The 24,065-nt window shown below is 36.1% G+C and overlaps 1 protein-coding gene across 2 annotated transcripts in view; it reads right to left on the bottom strand.

Moving 5' to 3' along the window:
• LOC133534704 (protein O-mannosyl-transferase TMTC2) overlaps nt 1–24,065 on the bottom strand; it is a 159,808-nt gene that overhangs the window by 8,627 nt on the left and 127,116 nt on the right. For both annotated transcript variants that reach the window (XM_061873938.1, XM_061873939.1), the window contains exons 6-10: nt 4,512–4,597; nt 2,308–2,570; nt 1,710–1,850; nt 1,492–1,576; nt 719–897 (exon numbers count right to left, since the gene is read on the bottom strand). In XM_061873938.1, the coding sequence (XP_061729922.1) occupies nt 719–897; nt 1,492–1,576; nt 1,710–1,850; nt 2,308–2,570; nt 4,512–4,597 (754 nt within the window). The remainder of the gene's footprint in view (nt 1–718; nt 898–1,491; nt 1,577–1,709; nt 1,851–2,307; nt 2,571–4,511; nt 4,598–24,065) is intronic.

The raw sequence follows: 24,065 nt of genomic DNA, 5'->3' as shown, positions 1-24,065 counted from the left end.
TTAACGGAATTTTGGACGTACGGGCGGGACGTACCCGGGCGTCCTAAAACTACGTCCAAAAGAGAGGTATGGGCATTGTGAATTTCATCTCGCTTTGTGTGGTAGGGCACAGCCAGTGGATGTCATTCCAGATCTAGAGCAGAGCCCAACTGGGGAAGTACCTCCACCTTACAGAAAACAGCAGCCAAATAACACTAGACCCTACTCATAGTGTTGTGTTCCTGTAAGGTGAGTAAGGTTGCCAGAGCTCAACGAGGGGGGGGGGGGGGGGGGGTTACGGTCGGCAACGCGCATGTAACTCCTCTGGAGTTGCAGGCGTACATAGGCTACGGAGACTGCCTATGTACTGCCTGCTTGTTTGCCACCGACGTAGAATAAAATAAAAAAAAATTAAAATAAAAAATGAACTAATATAGAATGAAAAATAAAAACTGTTCGGCTATGAGCTTTTCCTTAGATTATACCTTTATGAGTGTCCGAAATATCCTTTAAAATAAATTCGTATTTTCAATTATAAAAATAGCAGCCGTCATGAATTTCAAAATTATTTTTTTCAATCGCGTCAAAAATTAAGTTAACCGATATTTATGAATCCATTCAATATAATTCTGTGATCAAAGGACTAGCTTTATCAATTGCACGATTTTGGTGGATCGCGAGTTCTCACAATTCGGGGTGAACTACTATTTATATTAATATAATGTACTGAAAGTACTACCTCAGGTTTTAACTGCACAGCTTTCGCATACCACCGCTCGGCGGAGCGACAGCGGCGCGCGTCTCGCAGCGCGCGCGCCGCCGTTGCCGCACGCACGCCGTCCGTCGGAGCCAGGCGCGCTGCCAAAACGTGCTGCTCAGCGGCTTCTCTCACTCGCCTTTGTGATCTTAGAAACATCCCTATTGCAGAATGTTAATTAATATCATAATGCTTTAAGTTACTCTTTCCAACTCATACATTTTATACATATACGTAAAGATATGTTCCGAGCGTTTAGTAATAAGTATCTTGTAATGCATTTCTACCCACTATGAATTTAATAACATGTTTTTTGTGTACACTGTATGCTTAGACTTAGTTTTAACATGTGAATTTTCTCATGTAAGTGAATTATATAATTCTTTATGAGAATAAAGTTCTTTAAACCTATATTATTTAATATAATTTAAGTGTAACGTATAATGCTAGTGTTTGTCGTATGTAAAACGTATATATCATAAGAATTCCGACCAATTTAAATTCTAACAGAAAAATATTTATTGACAATAACAATATACATAATGGATATATACAGATGATTACTATAACAAGCTTATATCTAAAATAGGCCCTTGAGGCATTGTACCAAGGATGCTGGCGGCATTTCCTCGTTGTATCGCAATACTGATACGTTGTGCGAGGAAGCCGCCAGCTCTTCGGTCACCAGTTACGTCAACCAGACGTTTCGCGATTTCAGATTCTAACTGAAATATAAATAGGACTAAAACACATACCAAATTGGTCTCGTATTGACGGGTCATTTGGTGCCAGAAGTAGAGCCTTGTTAAACCACATTTCCGCTTCCACACTCCGAGTAGCCTGTATTTATAGAATATTTAATTGTAAGATATGAAAAGGCATTAATACACTGATTACTACTCATTTTTTTAGAGATCGTGATGCCACCATGTAAATTGGTCGTGAAATCGCAAAACATTTATTCTATACTTACATTCCTAGCAAGTATTCTCGCCAAAGCGACGTGTGTGCCCACGTGGTGCGGCGACGCGACGTGCGCGGACAGCAAGCTGTGCTCTGCCTGCGCCCACTGCTGCAGCTGCATGTGCACTTCGCCGACCATGGACAACAGGTTCTGGTATATCAAGATATTAATTAATCATCTGACTCGATTGCGTTTGAGTTGGTTGATTGATTAATTGAATGACAGCAAGATAAAATTTGTACCCATGCAAAGTAATATTCAAAGTTAAATCTAAAAGCTGTTTGGCAATCCAAAAAGTTTTGTTATTTATGATTTTATACTATTAGAGATACTAATAAATATTCATTATTAGTACATACTAGTAAATGTTTAAATATTTAAGATATTGGGATTGAGATGTAGGGATTTTATTGTATTAATTTGAACAACAATACCAACATTGGCATTACTGTAACAATTTGGCTAACATTATAATATCAATTTGAACGTGCATTGTATCCGCTAAAACTCAGTTTACTATTAAACGACTGTCCCGATGAGAAATAGGGTTTTTATGCATATTGGGGCAGCTACACTGTGGGTATGGAAAGTCTTAAAATCAACTTACATGTCTCGTCCAGCCTACAACGGGAACGTTACTAGTCGGAAGTATCTGTAGGGCCTCCTTATACGCTGACAGCGCTTTGTGCCAGTGCCCCCTTTGCGAGTGGAGCGCCGCTAGCTGCACAAGGGCCGAGACGCGGGCGGCGTCATGCTCGCGCCGATCACGCACGCGCACGCCGTTAGCGCGGGCTCCGGCGCGAAGCGCGCTGGCCGCTTCGGCGAGGCGCCCATCCGCCATCAGCGATGCCCCGAGATTTACGTATGCCACTGTATGGAGTCGAAAAATTTAAACATGTGTGGAGGCGAAAGATAAGATATTTTAAGTTCGAATGCCGCTTCAAGGCATACACTCCAAGAGCGATGAAAACAGGTCACATTGAGGAAAATTAGCAGTTTTTTTATCAAATGTTTTGTGCGATATTTCTAACATCAACTGTTTTGTCAATACAAAAATGGGTAGTATGAAATTAAATTAAATTCATCTCTAAACTTCGCTGTAGATATTTAAACCCATTTGATAGCCATATTTTTCATTATCTATAAAATTAGGTATTACCCGGTAAATTTTTTTATAACAGGATATGAATTTTATCTGGATTAGATATAGATCTGATCTGCCAGTTTCAAAAGTGACATTTCTTCAACCAAAAACATAACTTCTGACACTGACAGATAAGATCCATATCTAATCCAGATCTAGTTCATATCCTGTTATTAAAATTAGGCTACGCACGTAGGTTTACAATCGGTATGAAAAAATTACAGTGAGCGTAAAATCTTTTCGCTTTTAATCCTTAGAAAGTTGGCTTCAACATGGGCCCAACTTTTCTTCTAACTGTATACAGCGCTAACTTTAACCTACTCGACTTTTATTTGAAAACCTGTTACCATACTTGTGCAAGTTAAAAGCTATGTTTATGAGTATTGCATTTTAATGATTTAAAAAAATAACCTGGTAAGTAACTGTTTGTATATAAAAATTACTTGAATTAACATCGACAAACGCATTTGTTCTGTTATTTTATATGTCATATATATATTACGATTATTATAGCCAAACTGATGACCAGGAATGTAATATTACAATAAAGCCCGTCACAGACGGATCGATAATATACCAAAAGCTGTCTCATAGTAAGGCATCTTAAGATACCTTGCGATATACAGTATGTTTATTGACTAAACCATTTACTCGAACCCGATACTGTTTAGGTTTTGCTGAGTAACTTTTACTGTGGGACAAACTCTGAAATCACAAAGCTGATCTGGCGTTGAAATTTTCTATGGAAGGATCAATTTTTTTTCGCGAATTCGGGGTTGGGCCCAGAATAAAAGTTGTTCAGTATGACCATGATTAACGGGCTTGAGTAAATGGTTTTAGTTAATAAACAATATAAACATACCGTATAGCACGGTCTATTACGATATATTTTGTTATATTTTGTCTTTCTGTGATGGCATTGGGGTTGTATAAATATGCCATACTTTAAGCTTTAGAAACTAAAGCTAGTAATTATATCTAATTACTGTTATATAGAAGAGGTCTGAACTACTTTGAGTCTTCTATATAACAGTAATTACATATAATTACTAGCTTTAGTACCTATCTAAAGCTTAAAGTATGGTATATTTATTCAACCCCAATGCCATCACATCTCTCACAATGTAGGTGCTAGACAGACAGCGATGGATATTTTGGTATCGTTGGCTTGTGTGGTGCTTAGCTATACTATAAGAATCTGTCGGTATTTGAAGGTATCTTACGGTATATTAATATATGTATAATATTATCGCTCTGTCTGTGACGGGCTTAACTTTCGGCCCGATTCGAAGAATGATTAAGACATGTTTAAGATCTTGAAAATATCTTCAAAAGGTCGATAACTAAACGACATGTCAAAATTAACGTTTATTTTGATTCCGCTGTGATCCCAATAAGACCTATCTACGATATTTCTAACGTTAAAGTGACATTAGTTGCCCAAATCGAGCTGCTTCTATCAATTATACGACGTACAAACGATATCCAAATGAGAACTTATCTAAACCAGAACTTATCATTCTCGTATCTCATTCTTCGAATCGAGCCGTTTTACTCTTGCTATGACCATGCAAGTTTTAACCTGTGCTCAGTTTGATTTGCAGATAGTATATAAGAAAACTTTTGACAAGTACATAGTATGTATATCCACATGATTTGGTACTTACAAGCCATGGAAGGTCGGAAGTTGATTGCTTTTTCAAAACTCTTTATAGCTTCTCCGTATCTTCTTTGGTTTTGCAGTATAATTCCTCTGAAACAAGCAAATAAGCATTAAAACAAATTAAGTATTTTCAAATCATGAAATCAATCATGAAATGAATCATGAATATGAAAAATATGATGTATAAAAAAAAATCTTTAATTTTTTTTTCTAAAAAATGTAGCCGAACAGGGGGCTTAGACAAAATGAGAGTCGTACATCGACAAAAGTAAACCGAAAAAAAACAATGTTTCAGGTTGACATATGCTACAAAAAAATCAGGTGCCAGCTCTTAGGACGGCCACATCTCAAAATGATTATTGGAGATTAGATCTTAATAAAACCTAATAAAATTAAAGTCTTTTGAAGATTTTGGTGCCCAAGTGGCCGTATAGCAGGCAGCATACGATTCATATGTTTATTGGCGTTTTCTATCATCTTACATACCTACATACGAGTATTTTAAACTGAATACGACTACGAAAAACTATTTATAAAGTTAAGTTATTAATGAAGTTTTAAGAATATACAAAGTTTTTTCCGATAACAAGCAAGGATATACAATAAAATAAAAGTAAATGACCGATGGTTCTACATTGACATAGAGCCTCATTTGAAGAGTATCAGCTTTGTACCTACTTACTAGGTAGACTCATTACAACGGAGATATATTTAATAACTTTCAAAAATTATGAAGTCATTAGATTTCCTATTTTCATACAAATTAAATATTATCTTCAATGTGTGCCAACATCATCGTAATTGACCTTGCTTGTCGCGCTTTAAACATAACAAAATACATTGCGTCTTAGAATATGAGTTAAATTAAATAGAACTGAATAAGTGCTATAGGTAGCACCTTGGGCCTTACGGGATTAAAGTGTACTAATGACCGACACTAGTTATTTTAAAAAATCGCTGAACAAATCTTTTGCAAGTTTGAGGAGCACTACAGCCTAATATTTTTTTGCTTCTGTTATAGGTTATAAGCCCCATCCGGTATATAGAGTAACGACATTGTTGATAAGCTTTAGCTGTCAAATATAAATTTGAGTAAATAGTGGACCTTCTGTGCTGTGTAGTGTATTTATATTACTGGCTGAACTGGCTTATATATTTCTTTTTTTATTTTATTAATGTTCTCATTCCACTTCATGTGTGGACAACATTTTAATATTGTTGTATGTCCAGATTTAGTTTGTCTTTCACAATTAGTGTTTGGCCTTTCTCATTTTCTCAAAAGTTAGCTGGAAGAAATATCTATTAGGAATAAGTTCGCCTTTGTATATATACTTAGGTACATCTTTTACTTTGTTATGTCTATTTTGTGTAACCTTGTTTATGTGCAATATAGACATACCTACTCGTACATACATAGTACTATCAGTACTATTCTTATTTTCTAGGATGTCGATTGAGCGCAAATACTCGTACAGTAAAAGCAAAATACCCTTTCTGATGTCGAAGGACAATTTTAGTAACAGTTAGACGATTACCGGCGAGAGGCAGCAGTGACCGAGCCACGATGAGGGCGAGATTGCATAATTACGCAGGCTTAAGTTCCGAGCCGACAAGGACAGCATGCCTTATATATGCCGATGTAGAGCAGAACAGTATGCTTTACATGATTAAAAAATTAATACGTATGGCTATAACTACGACGTCATTCCACTAGCTAAACGGATGGTGTAACAAGTAAAAGCCCGGCATCAAATCAGACTAAACTATAGATAAGTAGTGACGTATTGTATTTTTTGCTTTCTATTATTTATTCTGTGCTTTTGTTAACATCTACATAATGCAATACGCAATTAGACAACTGTCAGCGTTAATCTGCATTCATTAACAACAAATTCAATCCATATTCAACTGTATTTCAAGCTGACTGTCAGTTTATTGCGCTCTCACTTGTACACATAGAGATATGGAGGTCAATTCAGACTTACATTTTGTATGTCAAAATGATATCTAAGTGGTGTAATTTTGTTATCATTCGCCCATACGTCTCGCTCGCTCCAATACGCGTACATGTACGAACTAATTGTAAGTACATACTTCTTACGCATATCAGTGCATTTTTAATGCATCCGTGATATAAAAACTGCATGGCCTTTCAGCCTTTATTCAAAGGTTACGAGTATTATCCCAGTGTAAAAATGTTATTTGCGTGGCAAGTAGACCTATTCTAAACAGTGATTGATTGAGTGCAATACTTATCATACCATCAACTCTTAACTAAATACCTACATGTTTTTGGCAGGCGCTCGAAAGATATATCATGAGAATTATAAGGCCAAATCGAACTTTTGTCTAATGTTGTCATTGGCGTATGAATTTGCTTGTACATGTATTGGAGCTTATTACGTACGATGATATACGTGCGGAATGCATTAAAAATGCACTGGGGTGGCAGCATGGTTCCATTTTTATCACTTGTCACTATGCCCGTCACTTTCGCACTTACATACTTGTTAGAACGTGACAGGCATGGTGACAAATGATAAAGAACCGACCATCTTAGCCCTACTGATATGCATAAGAGATTAATAGAGATTAGAGTCAGACCAAGTTAAGTTGGCAGCGATTTTGATAGCCCAGACAGTGCAAGTGTTACTTTAAACCTCAAACTTCTATGAAATTATGTTTACTTAAAAAAAGAGAGATTATTAAATATTTATTAATATTATTAAATATTTAATAGTAAGAATATTTATAAATATTTAATAATAATATTATTAAAATTGTTGCCAACTCAGCTTGGCCTTAGCAGCCAAGGCGCTCACAAATATCTGAACAAGCCTCTATTGTCAAGTCAAGGCATTAGAGTGCGTGTTCAGATATTGTTGAGCACCTTTGGTGCTCCGATATATCTGATGGCGATTGTACAAGCTGCTCTAAAGCTATTATTTGTCAATCGCCAATTTCAAAGTGCTGTTTCGAAGATAACAACATTACACTTTGTATATCCTTTAGAGATACCAATCCTTTACAAAATTTAGTTACTTTTAAGATTTATGTAGGCTAGGCATAGTATATGTGCATTCATCACATGAAATTTTCAACGTTCTACATTTTGAAACTGTAGCTTGTTGAAAACCTGCACATAATACGGCGACGGTTTTAATTGACCACAAAGGTTCTTTTGACATCAAAGTGTCACTTTACGCGTCACAAAGTGACACAGGGGCAATGCTCGCAGTGCACTAAAAGCAATCACGCTTGCAAACGAACGATGTGTCCCGCTAATAGTGCCACATAATAGAAGTTCTACCAATAACCGCTGGCGCTCTTCACTTAGCGGGCGCATCGCCGCGGCTGCAATATTGTCCACATGAATAATGCAGGCTCCGCAACGAGCCTGGCTCAACGTGGGCCCGGCGAACACTAATGAGAACCGTCCGACCCGACCATACTCTACTAACAATTTGTTACTAATTCCCCTCTCATTATTGTGTAAGTCTAGACAAAGAGCACATTACAGGACTTGCTGCTGTCGATTGCTGTTTGCTACCGCTCATTGTTTGACACTTACAATATCGTATAACAATTATTGAAAAGAATCGGGCATGTATATCATTATAATTTTAAAATTGTGATTACAATTTAACGGTGAAACGGCCTAAAGTCTTCTTTAAGCAGTAGGTTTCGTACTCGATGTTTCGATATCAATGTCAAATCACTAATGGTTTCAATCCTAATATACTCGTAACTATGTTATGTTATGTTTTAACAATGTAATCTAATTTAACATTCATGGTTATTGTGTCCGTATGTCTATTTATAGAACAGACTTACTCAGAAATCTAACCACAATATTATTGTAACTGGTTCAATGTTAGAATACAATGTAATTAAATAAAACAAAATTAAATTAGACGTTCTTAATTTATTTTTATTACAGAATTCTTGTTCAATTTACGATTAATTACCAAGTTTCGAAGAGAATCAATTAAATGTTCAATAACAATTACTAATTTATATTGAAACTCTTACAGTTGTTTGCAATGTTGGTTATTGTTAAGGTATTACTTATTATCTAAAGGCAGGTATTAAATTTTAATTAAAAGTTCTTTGCAAACTGAACAACAACCAAATATTACTCTTTTTGTTAGGTCTTTATTCTATTTTTAACCGACTTCAAGATTTCAAAAGAGGAGGTTATCAATTCGGTTGTATGTTTTTTTTTTTTAATATTTGTTACTCCATAACTCCGTCATTTCTGAACCGATTTTGAAAATTATTTTTTTGTTTGAATTTATATATATACAGATTGGTCCCGTTTTTGTCAAAACTCAGTTCTGATGATGGGATCCATGAGGAATCGAGGGAACTCTTCAAATGTGAAAGGCATACATATAGTGATTTTTGTATTTTCTGTAACAAATCAAGCATTTACATTTTAAAAAGTGACATTTGATGAAGTGGAACTACTGATGATGATCAGAATGGAACTCTTCAACGACGCATAGTACACGTTTGGCGACTTCTCCTCTTCGCTGTGTTTGTTAAGTAAATAAGATTTTCAAGACAAATTTTTGTCAGGCTCGAGTCCTGACGATGGGGTCCATGAGGAATCCAGTGAACTCTTCAAATATAAAAGGCATACATATAGTGATTTTTGTATTTTCTTTAACAAATCAAGCATTTACATTTTAAAAAGTGACATTTGATGAAGTGGAACTGCTGATGATGATCAGAATGGTACTCTTCAACGACGCATAGTACACGTTTGGCGATTTGTCCTCTTCGCTGTGTTTGTTAAGCAAATTCGATTTTCAAGACAAATTTTTGTAAAGTTCGAGTTCTGAAGATGGAGTCCATGAGGACTCGAGGGATCTCCTCAAATGCTAAAGGCATATATATAGTGATCTTAGTATTTTCATTAACAAATAGAGTATTTACATTTGTAGAAGTGACATTTGATGAAGTGGAACTGCTGATGATGATGAGAACGGATCTCTTCAATGATGCATGGTTCACGTTTGGCAATTTGTTCTCTTTGCCAAGCAGTTAGGTTTTCAAGGCACATTTTTATATTACTATCCTATTTAGTTTTTTTAAATAATTATCTGGTGCTTTATTTAATGCATGGTTTGAAATAATTTATCTTAAATACAGTCGAATATCCTATTGCGGGTAGGTATCTTACCAGTCAACCATAGGGCAAATCTGAAATGTGTCAAGGTGGGTGCAGTGGCAAAAAAACATGTTACCTCCTTTTCTACATAATTAGGCGTAGGACGCTGTCTTTTTAATTACATTGTATGAAATCTACAATCAACAATAATCGTTCTTTCACCGGTCTCCCTCATTGAAGTCGGTTTTTTTTTTCTTTAAAATTATGTAGTATAAGCCCATTTAGTACTTCAACAGTTTGTTTACTGATGTCTGATGCTCGATGGGGCTAAAGAGTTTTTGTGTGGCAAGAAGGTAATTAGACCATTAGCATGCCACGACGAGCATAGGCTAGCAAATCGCAGATTAATTAAATATATTTTTCAACACACTTGCTCAAAACGACGTTTTTATTCCACCGATTTTTGGCTCATAATCCTAGATATTAAACACGCGTGCTTTTTCAGTATATTATATCACTCGTGCTTTTTCATTATATTATCCGACTGAGTTAAGAAGGTAACGGATTGTTAATAATATGCATGTAAACGGAGCCTTCTTAAGGGCCTACTAAAGCCGCGAATACCGGTTCGTAAGCCACGCCCGCTAGCTTCCTCACTCCCCGCTAGCACGCACACATGGAAGCGCTCCGCGGAGTCCGCGGCGCACGTGTAGGTGAAAGCTCCATCTAGCGTTACAAAAGTTAACTACGATTATACGTGGTCGGCCAGAAACTTAATTCTTAGAAAATAAAAAAGATGGCGTTATTACTTGCTACTAGAAAATAAAAAAATATATTGTTGTAAATTGTAATAAATCTGAGACTACAATATAGCCAATTTTTATTGTTGATTTTTGGAAGATGTTAATAGTATAGTTAATTGTAAGTATAACACTACCTATCTTTTTAAATTCGGTATCTTACATTGTTAGTTATCATATTTTATTTAGTAATATATTGTTGAGGCAGGAAATACAGGGTGCCGTTTTCCGACGACCAATTTTTCGGATGATAGTGAATCACAGTTGTCAGTGGGAACTACCTACATATAAATAAAAGAAAAAAGTAAGTAATATGGTAACAACGAAAACTACCAAAAAAAAGTGAACTAAGTATTTTTATTTTGCTGAAATATGTAATATTCAACTAATAACTTTTAAACAATTACTCAAACAATCAGGGTGATTCTTAAATTGTGTCCAGAAAAATATTTTTTCATAAAAGCTTTTTATTTTTCACATATTGTTACGTATAAAAAGCATTTTTTGATGCATATGGTCAAGCTTAATACCCTCAGGAAAGGTAAATAAAATGAGTACATAATCACGGTTGTCACAAAACTCACAAAGTGTCCCTCAGTCGTGACGTTTCAGCATTTTGGCGGCCAACTCCACTATTTTGAATTATACAATATTTTTAATATAGCCTAAGTATAACTACGACACATCGAATGACAGCTCATACGTTGAAATTCGTCAAACTAGCGCTGTAGAGCGTGACAAAGAACCGGATACACATCATACATCCACATACACGCGGAAACCATTTTTCTGCTTTGGCAGTTGGGCAATAATAACAAATGAACGTATCTAATAAAATCCATTTCTAAAGAGTGACTATGCCTCTAAATTAATCAAACGAATTGAGAATGTCACGACCACGTGTCTATATGTCACGAACATGGATTCAAAAGTCCGTGGTGGGGACAGAATTTTGAGGCCACTGTCGTGACAATTTGAAACATGTTCGGTATTACCTAAAAATTACCTTTGACTTTGCAAATATTAAATAATTAGCTCAATCTCGAATGTAGTAGGTATATCTTATGTTACAAACAATAACGTGAAATGAGTAGTGACTTTTAAAACTCAAACACGGCGGTGACGCGTTAAGGTTGACCTTTGTTTTTTCTTTAATTAACACAAATAAATAATTTTCGACAACACTTCTCCCTTCAGCCATTTGCAAATATGACACCAACACAGTATTGCTGTTCTAAAAAAATAGCGTTAAAAAGGCTGCCAGACGTAAAGGTAACTTTCTACCGAGTACTGCATGTTTATGTTACCACGCGCGGCGGTGACACGAAAACTGATCTCGTATGTTATTAAATTTTTTATAAAGTCGTTATATATCCATACAATTTTTAAACCGTATTGTGGAATAGGTGTAAGTGTTAACATTTGATATAAAATTCTTCCAAAATCACTTTCAAAGAAAAATAAGATATCATAAAATCCGAGGAAGTCACACTACACGTTTCGTGACATTTCGAACTTCTTAATATTATGTTTCTAATAAATGCTCTTAGGATATTAGGTTGACATAAAACTAGAGGTAAATTACTAAGTATATTGATATTCAGTTAACTTATTTTCTTAAAAATATATGCTATTCTTACTGTTTTTTTTATTTTGTTTGTTATTTTGACTGTTTTTAATTTAAGTTAATTTGTATTGTATTTTCGTTTGTTTGTGATGTAATTATGGGTCTTTCACCTGAAATAAACGATTTCATAATATCGTTCCCCTGGCTTTGGTTCACTGTGATTTTCATTCCCGTGTGTTTTGATATAAAATGTATTCTTCATGGGCATGTACAATGTTAAATCATATGTCAAGTAAATGATTATTTACTTTCATGGATTAAGTAAAATTATCGTAATCATAACAGTTGATCAAAGACATACTTATTTCTTTTCCCCTGGTTCTCATTCCATCCCTTTGGACTGGGGTTTCAACTAAAATCAACGCTTGGCACTTCGTTCTATAGATCTTAAAAATAACATTAAGTTGCTAAGAGCGTTCTATGATTCAGTGTATTATTTTGGAACTAATTGTTCCGAAATTCATTGTCATTATGTCATTCCTTATCATTCCCTTATCGGTTTTTTTCATTCTCTCGTCGCTTTTAGATTGATGGGCTTATATTGAAATTATATTTAATAATCTGATTTCAAAGAATGACCCTTCAATGCCCGCCATAAGCTAATTGGTTGGCTAATGGTTTCAAGAGCATGGACAAATAAAGTATAGACTAACATTATCAACACAGAATCGCGTTCCTCTGAAATGAAAAGTTTGATCGGGATATCCATAATTGCACAAAGCCGTCTATTAGGAACTACTTTAATTATCAGACAGTTAGACAAGAGGTTGAAGCAACTGTTAAATGGTGGTATCTACTATAGCAGTTGCCTAAACTTACAGGAGAGCGATTTTGTAAAGACATTGTTAGTAAGCGATTTTGCTAAGTATAAAACTTTAATCGTCTTTGTCAAGACTAAGATATATTAATAAGGTATAAAAGTAGAGCGGTATAATTTTAAAATCTGAATAAAAAAGAAATTAAAAACAGTTATTATTAAGTTCTACGATGTACATTATCAAAAACCATCCTGTATATGTTAACATTTATAGTATTTTTCAAACTCGATGGGTAGGGTGACAGGTGTTATCTCTATATAATTTTAACCTAAAAACGCCAAATCTCGCAAAATCGTATTGAAACAACAGCTGTCAGCATACCCATATAAAAAAAAAAAACTATAGATAGCACCACACACGAGCTGAATTTTCTTTGAATGGCAATTTTAAGAAAAGGACGATTCGGTACGTTTTTCTTATTGCTCCTTGTCAAGTAAAATCAAACTGAAAAGCATACTTACTTTACTCTTTGCTGAAAAGTCATATTAGTCATTGACGTTTTGACAGTATCCTGTTAAATAAATTATGTGAATTATGTTCTTAAGGCATGCGGATTACAAATCAGAGGTCGCTGGTTCAAACCCCGGCCCGTGCAAACAAGTTTTTTTTTTCTAATAAATTTGTTGATTTTTTCGTTTTTTTATATAATAAGTAGGTATATTTGTTTTACATAAAGATTACCTAGGCTATACAAAAATTGGTATGAATAAAATAAAATTATTCGTGTGATTAAAATATGTTTTTTATACACATATTTAAAAGAATAACTTTATTTCTGTATAAGACAGACAAGATTTACTTTTACAATAAAATAGAAAATAAGGAATAAAGATATTATATAGGAACAAAACAAGAAAACAAAAAGTTGCGATTAGATTGGTCTATAGATGTCTCGCATTTTTTCTTTGGTGTCTACACGACCACACAGCTACTGATACATTACAGAAGCTGTCGAAATTTCCTTACCCGTTGTAATTGTTCAAAGAGTATTAGACTTTGACGTAGCTAAGCAAACACGCACACATGCGTAACGTATAGGCCTGTAAAGATAGCTCCATTCGCAGTAGACCTCAGATTCCGTTACTAGTTAATAGAGCTACGACTCAACGTTTATTGGATATGTCGATTTTACGTAATTTGGAGCGCTGCGCGATTTGACATAGGTCTTACCTCTTTGAGGCACTACGGCCATCTAACATTACTGGCATAAAGGACGCATTTATGACTTTGACACATGACAGAAAGAGAAACCGAACTGCGTAAAATGGGCGTTTTCTGTTGAATTCATAAAATCAAAAACCAGAACAAATCCGTTTGTATAAGATAATAAGTTAATATTTAGTTGAATGATGTTTAAGACGAGATGAAAACCTTTAGTTTAAAGTGGATTATGCTGGATGAAGATGTGTTTTCTAGTTGCACTCAGGTAAACACTAAACATGTAGATGTAACTTTGGATTTATATTCTATCGAGAAAATTTTAAGCCTTTTTGTTTCGACTAGTATCATACCTCTTATCATATAGTCAAGATACATATATCCGAAAATCACGCCAGTTTGTTTCCGGGGCTAGCCCCTGCCACGCTTCAAATATCCCGTTATTTTTCGATGCAGGGCCTTAATTTGGTCGAGTAATACATTTTTTTAACCAACTTTTAGGTTTCAAATGTTAGTTCAAAGAGGTTTTATCACACCAAACATCATTTATAGATTAAATTATCTCATAAATTACATTAATGAATAAACATAATATTTTATCGATTTATTGATATATTAATTACGAGCATATTAGCTTTTTTACATTTTTTTAATTGGCTGTTTGTCGATTTCGTTCGCGCCTTTGCCTTGCGCGCGCATTGTAATCGTGCGTAAAAAAAATAACGCACCAGCCATTTTCCGTATTTGTCATAAAATTGGAATAGTTTTGCATGTTTTTAGTTTATACAGGGTGACCTTAGCCATTGGACAAACCCTGAAATCCCACGTCAGGAATGCTCTGACGTTAATATTTTTTTTAATTAGAACAAAAGATAAAAAAAATAATTTTTTCGAACAAAAGTTATTTGCAAAAATCGATAACAAAAAGAAACACAGTGTGTTAATCTTTGGCAGCGTTTTTGATAATTTGTTCGAAATGATATTGATGATATTTTTCAAAAGTCAGAAGCTTATTAGTGTTATAAATAAAAAAGATAATCAAAAAGGTTGAATAAGGTTCCAGAATAGGAGCTACTAACAAATACAGGCTGCTCCAAAGTAAAAATTGGTAATTTGTTAATTTCTTCGAAACCGCTACTCCGGCTGTTATGATACTTTGTACACGGGTTCTAAATACCCTAATGCATATGTACATTTCGGCTCTGTCCAATGGCTAGGGACACACTGTATACCTATTGACGAAAATGTAATTTTTAATCATTGAAAATGAAGAACACATAAAATTGACGCTGCCATTAATACTACTAGAGGCAAGAGCCGAGAACGATAGCCATCGGCCATCATTACTTACATCATCATTACCATCCAAATCGGGTGAAGAATAATTGGCGGCATATGAAACTTTTATTCAATGGAAAATCAGCAAAAACGCCCAGTCTTTCTTGGAAAACGTATTGGTAGTTTACTTCAATGCAATTTTGAAAATTGTACTTTTACTGTTTTGACAAAAAAAAATCTAATTTAGAAGTTTTGTTTTTTCCTCTCAAGTGTGTTGAAAAACGTCGTATCAAACGCGTGTGCATTGGTCATTACCCACATCGGCTTTCTTATTGCGCGCTCGCTTACAGCTCGCGCGCACAATATCACCTCGTGTGACTTACCACCAACTTAGCACACTTGTATCATAATGTACTATTAACGACTACTGGTGTCACATCAGTGACCAAAAGGATTTGTTAGGTATACGAGTAACTATTATGCTTAATATTTTTACAAGATTTATGGTTAATATTTGTTAATCGATTTAGACCAAATTTTTCAAGCAAGTTTGGATAGGATAATGGGCCGTAAAGAGTGTTTCCGTTAGTACCCACATATAACTATAATAATCACCATTTCACAAAACCACTGATGTATAAAAACACCATCCCTTGTGAGGCCGTTGTCCTATTGGCCTTCTTTAGATAAGACATTGTCAAGTATTAAAATCTTTTCGGATGATAATAATAAAAGGGACGATTTGGTACTTATACGTATTACTTTAGAAATATCTTGGATGTCATACAGGTCTTGCAGTGGTCATTAATTTCGTAAGCATAGCTCACACAGTTTAAGAGCAACATTTTATGAATTTCCATAATGGAAACAAAATAATTGGGCACCACTGGCACCAAATTATAAACGTGTAACGATGCATAAATTATGATCACACGTATTTGTTTAATTTGGCACGTTTGAGCGCCGTAAACGCAGCCCGTATAAATTGAAAGTAATTTATGCGACGAATGTTCACGAAACGGCTCGGATGTCTGCGCCGGGCTTTACGTAGTCACGCAATACCGACATTCCGCGATTTAGCCGACGTGACAAATTGTCAGTTAAATTAATGTTCACTATCGCACTTACATTAAAAACCTACATATTACTGTGACATCAGTAATGTATATTTGTCATGATCTCACAATGTCTACTTCAAATCAGTAGGTAAGTTCTGTGCCTTAAGTAGCTAAATTATACTTAGTACTTGTTGCGTTGCGAGCTTTCATCATTCAAGTAATACACTAACTTGACCGAGACCCGGATTAACCTCAATTCTCCATTTAAATAGGAGGTCAAATGTTACCTTCGCGTTTATACTGTCGAGATGAGCAGGAATTAAAAAAAAAAGATAATATATGATATGTGCGTTAAGTACCGGATAAAAGCGACATATTGACCTTAATTTAGCGTTTCCGACTTATTATAGTGCTTGCTTTACTGGCTTATACCTACATAGGTATTTCAGAATGGAATATTCACGGGGCAGCTTGACCTGTTTTCATTGATACAAGCACATTGCCACAAAAAAGTTTTGTAAAATTTGTTCTTCGCTCTGAGCATGACTGTAGCGCCGCTCTGGCAGATATGGGGCACATTAGTTATCTGACAATTGTCAAATAGTATGAAGGTGTCATGTCATTAAAGTTCACACTTTCTAACTTCGTGCGTTTTCATCGTTATTACTTCGCACATAGATAAACGAGATAGAGCTTGTACAGGTTAGCGCCAAATACCCACATTTTCTTCTTCTTTGCGTAGTATTTTGATGATAATGGTGAAAGACGACCATGGTCATCTTTTATCGTTTTGATTTGATGGTTTGAAAACAAATGTATTTACTTCATTGTTTAATTCTCTGTGATATAAAGTTTCATACAAAAAAAAAAAGCGCTGGTGGCCTAGCGGTAAGAGCGTGCGACTTGCAATTCGGAGGTCGCAAGTTCAAACCCTGGCTCGTACCAATGACTTTTTCGGAACTTACGTACGAAATATCATTTGATATTTACCAGTCGCTTTTCGGTGAAGGAAAACATCGTGAGGAAACCGGACTAATCCCAACAAGGCCTAGTTTACCCCTCTGGGTTGGAAGGTCAGATGGCAGTCGCTTTCGTAAAAACTAGTGCCTACGCCAAATCTTGGGATTAGTTGTCAAGCGGACCCCAGGCTCCCATGATCCGTGGCAAAAATGCCGGGACAACGCGAGGAAGAAGAAGAAGATAAAGTTTCATACATGTACCATAATTGGGAAGTAACAGGAATATATATTCGTCGTCGACCTGTATTATTAACAGCAAGTGTAGACTATTACAGTCACTTTGACAGCATGCACCCTGGTGAAAGTGACTTTGCATTAATGTATAGTCCATTCGAATGTACACATAATTGGCAATTTCTTAACAGTAACGTTTCTGATGTTACGAGTTGCCAAAATCGCAATCAATATCTCCCATCGTGTTTATCTGAATTTACTTCTATTTTCACATGTTTTAATAAATACATTGTACTCTACTCTCTGGTCTGTATAATGTAATGTACGCTGAATGCCCATTTTAAATGATGGACAAGTTTATTCAGCACTGTCAGTGTTTAATTATACTTATAGAATTCATTATTTGTAACCAAAAGTTTATTTATAACTCTCACAATAATCAACTTATATCAAGAACAATTTAAAAAAAAATATATTTTGTCGCAAAAATATTGATCTCTGCCATATTGTATTTATATCTACATCGCTAGAATGATTTGTACTTATTTAAGTACTATGTTTATTTATTTTTTCAATTTTGACTATGGGACAAACCCTGAAATTGACGACTTGGTTCAGTGTTGAAAAAACCCTCTCTCTGTAAATATCTTTTTAGGTTGAAAGCAAAATGCAACAAGAATCTGACCTGAATCTAATAAAAAAGTATCCACGAGAAAATAACGAGAAATTATCGCATAAACATAAGCGAGCTTTTTACAAAACAAAGAAAATATAAGAAAGAAGGACTCTTACGAGAAAATCGAATCACCGCGAGCGGCGCCTCTTGGTGGGAAAGTAGGTTAGAAATAGTGTGCTATTGAAAATACGAGTAAGTGGCTTGGGCGGCAACATTAGAGTGATAGTGATGAAACAGCTGAATACTTTATGCTCGTATATCGTTGTTTTCCTTATATAACTGTTATTATTTATATAGCTTAGTTCCCGTTAAATAATTAGCACGCTTTGATTCACAAGCTCAACGAACAAAATTATTTTACGACCATGGATTCTTTGCTGGATTCATGGATGTTGAAAGTTGAAGAAACATGGTAACATCATTTAAGGTGGAAACGTGGGAGACATGTTTAAATTATTTTTCTGCGTTTTTATAATTAATATGAAAACGTCAAGTCAAGCGGTTGTCAAATTTTTTTCTCGATCATTAATTATAGTTATATTTCTGATTCTTTGGCTCTTTTTCGTTTAAATTACCTGTATTGTGGACAGTTTGTGGTATCTTATAACGTGGTACAGGAATAATGAAGTGTGCGGGATGTCCTTTAAAAATTCGCCAGAACGAAGAAATGATCAGCTGCAGCTCCAAAACATGCAAACAATGCTTCCATATAGCCTGCATACAGACTCAGCACCTCACAGCAAACGAGATCAAATCCTGGGTGTGCCCGGACTGCAACGCGAAGAACAGAAAAGGCGGTGACAACTCGCAAACTCCAGTTCGTTTTACCTCTGAAAATGTTACACTAAGGAACAAACCAAGCTCACAGCGATCAGGCGCTGGTACTAGCCGCGCTGGTGTCGTCGTAGTCCCAAGCACGGGCTCCGCTGTGGCCGTCGTTGCCGCCCCTGGTGCGGCGACCACTGCCAATGCCAGCCCCGATATTCTGGCCATCACAGATACTATCCCGCTGACCCCTGCGGATGAACTACATTCACTGTCCTTAGAAATAACACAATTTCGAGATAATGCAAGAAAATCATGGGAGTCGCTCGAGGTCCGCTTGAACGCTATAAGTGAAAAAATTTCAAAGTATGACACAGCATTAAAGGAAATTGAGGCCCTGAAAATTGAGAATATTGAATTAAAAGCCACAGTTTCAAACTTGCAAAGCCAGATAAGCAGCCAAGCCCAACTGCTTTTGAGGAACGAAGTTGAGGTAATTGGTCTCGAGGAATATCCAGACGAAAACCCCTACCATCTCGCGTTAACAACAGCGGTAAAACTCGGTGTATCCCTGCAAGAGGATGACTTAATGTATGTGTCCCGCGCTGGACCAAAACACCGAGATAATCATGGAAACATAAAGCAATTGCAGCGCCCCCTAGTGGTAGCGTTCACTCGGCGTACCAAACGGGATGAACTATTAAAGCAAGCTAAGGCACGTAGAAAGCTAAACAGTAATGATATAGTTGAGCAAGGTCCAGAAAGGTCAGTTTTCGTAAATGAACGTCTAACGAGCGGAAACCGTCGTTTATTTCGTAGTACCAGGGAATTCGCACAAACATACAAATATAAGTATAGTTGGACCCGTAACGGGGCTATTTTTCTTAGGAAACGAGATGCATCAACGGGAAGCCCCGCAATACGTATCCACAGCGAGGAGGACCTTGGCAAACTATCCAAAAAGACACCAATGGACCGGAACACTCCCTCTGGGGACTCAGCGGACCTTACGCAAACACCAACCTATTATGAAAATAGTGTTTAGTGTCCACATTCTATTATTACTCTTCTTACTTTCTATTAGTTATTGCATAGTTAATTTTTTTATCTCATGTTTTTTATCATGGTCTCACAGTACGTACACTTACCTACACTACACACCATATACACATACACACTACGTTATTACACAAAACACTCACCGTGGACTACGTGTGAATGGTAAGATTATTTTTAATACTCTAATGCTCTCTCTGTTTACTTCCTGTTTGGCTGTTTATCGTGTGTACTGCCAGATGTCGTACCTCCCAACCATGTACCCATGGCTACCTTAAACCTATTACAGGAAATTGATAGTACGTATAAGATTAAATGCCACACTTTTTCGTATCCTGAAGAATGCTACGAGACAATTTCTAAATTTAAATTAAAAATATTAAGTGTGAATATTAGAAGTTTACAAAGGAATTTCAACAGTTTTCTTGTTTTATTAAAACGGACGGGCATTGAATTTGACGTGATTGTACTAAGTGAATGTTGGATAAATGATCATTCCGCTATTAGTCAAATTGAAGGTTATTCATCTTTTAAAACTACTAAATTCATAAATAAGTCTGGGGGGTTGGTCATTTATGTTAACACTAAGTGGGCCCCAGTTTGCTCGGAGTTAGAAGTTGATGATGCTAACTGCCTACTCCTAGAAGTACCCAATACCTTCCAGGTCGTGGGGGTGTACAGATCTCCGAGCTTCCACAACATCGATCCTTTCATTTCGTCCCTGGACTCTGCTCTTAAAACCATTTCCTCGAGCCCTTGTCTTGTTTTTGCCGGCGACTTAAATATAGATATACTAGATATGGGCGGTATTAATACTCAAACATCCGAATATCTCTGTTTGCTGGCAGAACACGGGCTTATTTCCTGCATCGATACTGTGACTCATAATAAATCGTGCCTTGATCATATTTTTGTTTCGGGTAATTGTCGGACTGAATCCGTTGTCTGCACCGCTGACCTAACTGATCATGATATCACGATGGTTGGTATCTCGCCTAAAATACATATACAAAGCAAACTTGCCCGCACAAGAGTTGCTATCGATTTCCCCACAGTGAGATCAGAATTAGAAGCCGTAGATTGGAGCCCCGTCTTGCAAAACTCCAGCCTTTCCGACGCTGTAGAATTTTTTACGACTAAAGTCTCTACTGCAGTATCCAATAACTCAAAAGTTTTAAGATTAAGCAGGTCTAAACATGTCCTTCAGCCTTGGATGACCCCAGGGTTGCTTAAATGTTCTAAACTGAGAGACAAACTTCACATGGAATCGCGTACAGATCCTGCTAATATGTCCAAAAAGTTAATTTTCACTCGCTATAGAAACTTCTATAGAAATTTTCTTAGAAAACTTAAGTCCGAACATGACTGTAAAGAATTAGCCCAAAATAAAAACTGTCCTAAAAAGTTGTGGAACTCGATTAGACGTATTACACATAGCAATGCTCCTTTTAAGTCATCTGACGATCTACTTAAAATTAAACCCACAGTTTCAGAGTCCCTTGACGTATGTAACACCTATTTTTCGACAGTCGGCTCGAAACTTGCGGAGGTCATATTACTAAAACTAAACACTAGTCAAGAAAATTTAGCCTCGAAAGTAGTCACTGCAAAAAGTAATAATTCCTCAGGATCCTTTTGTATCGAGCCTACAGATCCGAACGAAGTTCAAAATCTTATACTTAGATTAGACCTTAACAGTGCCTCTGGTCAAGATGGTATAAGTAATAGACTTTTAAGATCTATTAGTGATGTTATATCTCCTCCACTTTCGGCTATTTTTAACCTTAGTTTCTCGTTGGGTTCATTTCCTCAAGATTGGAAGACCGCTGCCGTAGTTCCAATACACAAAGGTGGGCCTACTAATACACCAAACAACTACCGGCCGATCTCACTCCTTGGAGCTTATTCTAAACTACTTGAACGGCTAGTACACAAGCGTCTTGTCCAATTCCTGGAAAAAAATCAGCTCCTGTCTGACCGTCAATTTGGCTTTCGCCAAGGAAAGTCTACGGATGAGGCTGTAAAAAAATTAACAGATCTTGTCGTTTCACATCTTGATGAAGGCAAAGAATGCATTGGTGTTTTCCTCGATTTGGCAAAAGCCTTTGACACGGTGTCGATTCCCATCCTGCTCAGAAAACTGGAGGCTTTTGGAATCCGTGGAAAATCGTTGGATTGGTTTTCTAGTTATCTTACGAGTAGAAGCCAGCATATTAAAATAGGAAACGTCACTAGTGCTGCGAAGCCTGTGATATTCGGCGTACCACAAGGCAGCATACTTGGTCCTACGTTATTCATTGCATATATCAACGACATCATGTCGCTAGACCTTAAAAATAGTGAAGTTTTATGTTACGCCGATGACACAGCCATAGTGTTTCATGGTGACTCATGGCGGGACGCCTATGATGTGGCTACAGCAGGGTTACAACGACTATCCACTTGGCTAAACCAGAATCTTTTAACCCTTAACACTGACAAATCAAAATTTATCGGATTTCATAAAACAGCGGCATCATGTCCTCCACCTGCCTTTTCTTGTCTTAAAATCCACAGTCACATTTGCATAACACCGCCTACCTCTGCGTGCTCCTGTGACGGTATAAATAGAACCAGTTCACTCAGATACTTAGGCGTTATAGTCGACGAGAACCTTAACTTTAAAAAACATATTTCAGCGACGTCTGGTAGGGTTCGCAAACTTATATACACTATGAAACTTTTACGGGAGGTTGCGGATACTCACCTGCTTAGAGTTGTATATTTGGCTCTGTGTCAGTCTATTTTAAGTTATTGTATACTCGCTTGGGGTGGTTCTGCTAAATCAACTTTAATCACTTTAGAGCGAGCACAAAGAGCAGTTCTGAAAGTCTGCCTAGGACTCCCCCGACGGTATTCTACTTCTGAACTTTTTATTAAAGCGCACGTCTTAAGTGTTCGTAGATTGTTTTTACTGCGTGCTTCCCTTTACGTACACAATATGGTCAGTCGTCAGCCTAATCTACAAGACATGATACTAAAAAGAGTGTACAAAATTCCCAAGCCCCCTGTTAAAACTGCTTTTGCTATGAGATTCTCGGCTTATCTCTTTCCGCATTTATACAATAAATTAGTAAAAATCTGCGACATAAGGCACTGTAACTTAACTGAAGCAAAAAGGCATATCCAACCCCTACTACTTTCTTGGAACTATGATGAGTCAGAGGATATTTTGAAATGACTGTAGTAGACGACAATATTCAATTGCGTCTGCTCCCGAAAGATGAATAACTTCTACAGCTACTTTTCTTTTATTTTGTTTTCTCTCACATTTCGTAGTTATACACACGCACATATTCATACATACATACTCACATATATACACACATACCCTCACATAAACACTTTCACTTACATACAACTTACTGAGACCTTTTTAACTGTTTTTGTGCTTAGTTTGATAGTTAGTCATATAATTAAAAAAATCTTATTTAATTTAGCTTTAACAATAATGTATTCTGTTAAAATGAGAACCGCACCATTTCGATACTTCTCTGAGATTCCCACGTGACAGGCTGAGCCTAGTGTGGGGATCAATGTACTGCTGGTCTTGTAATGCCAAATTCTTGAAATAAATATTATTCTTATTCTTATTCTTATTCTTAATTGCGTGTTTCATTAAATAATTCGACAGAATAATGGTAATTTTAGTGACCACCAATTAGCTATTCTATGCTAGCCATGGTTGCTCCAAATGAAATTGTATACTTTTTTGACTTAAACTTTTTTATAATGAACGCGAATATTAACCCTTTCATTAAAAATATCACATTATTAACAGGAAACATTAATTATCTAAAATAACATTGTAAATTGCTTACAAAATTCTAAGGCCAAATACATCTTTACATGTTAAATATAATAAAACAAAAACTCCTAAAAAGTTTTAATTGTTTACAGTGAAGTGAAAAGAATATTGACTTTTTAACTAATTATAACTTTTGCAGCCGTTTTTGAGCTCTTATTACTTGGAA

This window comes from Cydia pomonella, chromosome 2 (assembly GCF_033807575.1).
Source record: "Cydia pomonella isolate Wapato2018A chromosome 2, ilCydPomo1, whole genome shotgun sequence".
NCBI classification, from domain to species: domain Eukaryota; kingdom Metazoa; phylum Arthropoda; class Insecta; order Lepidoptera; family Tortricidae; genus Cydia; species Cydia pomonella.
Note: the sequence above shows the minus strand (reverse complement) of the source record. Positions and strands in the feature narration are given on the sequence as shown.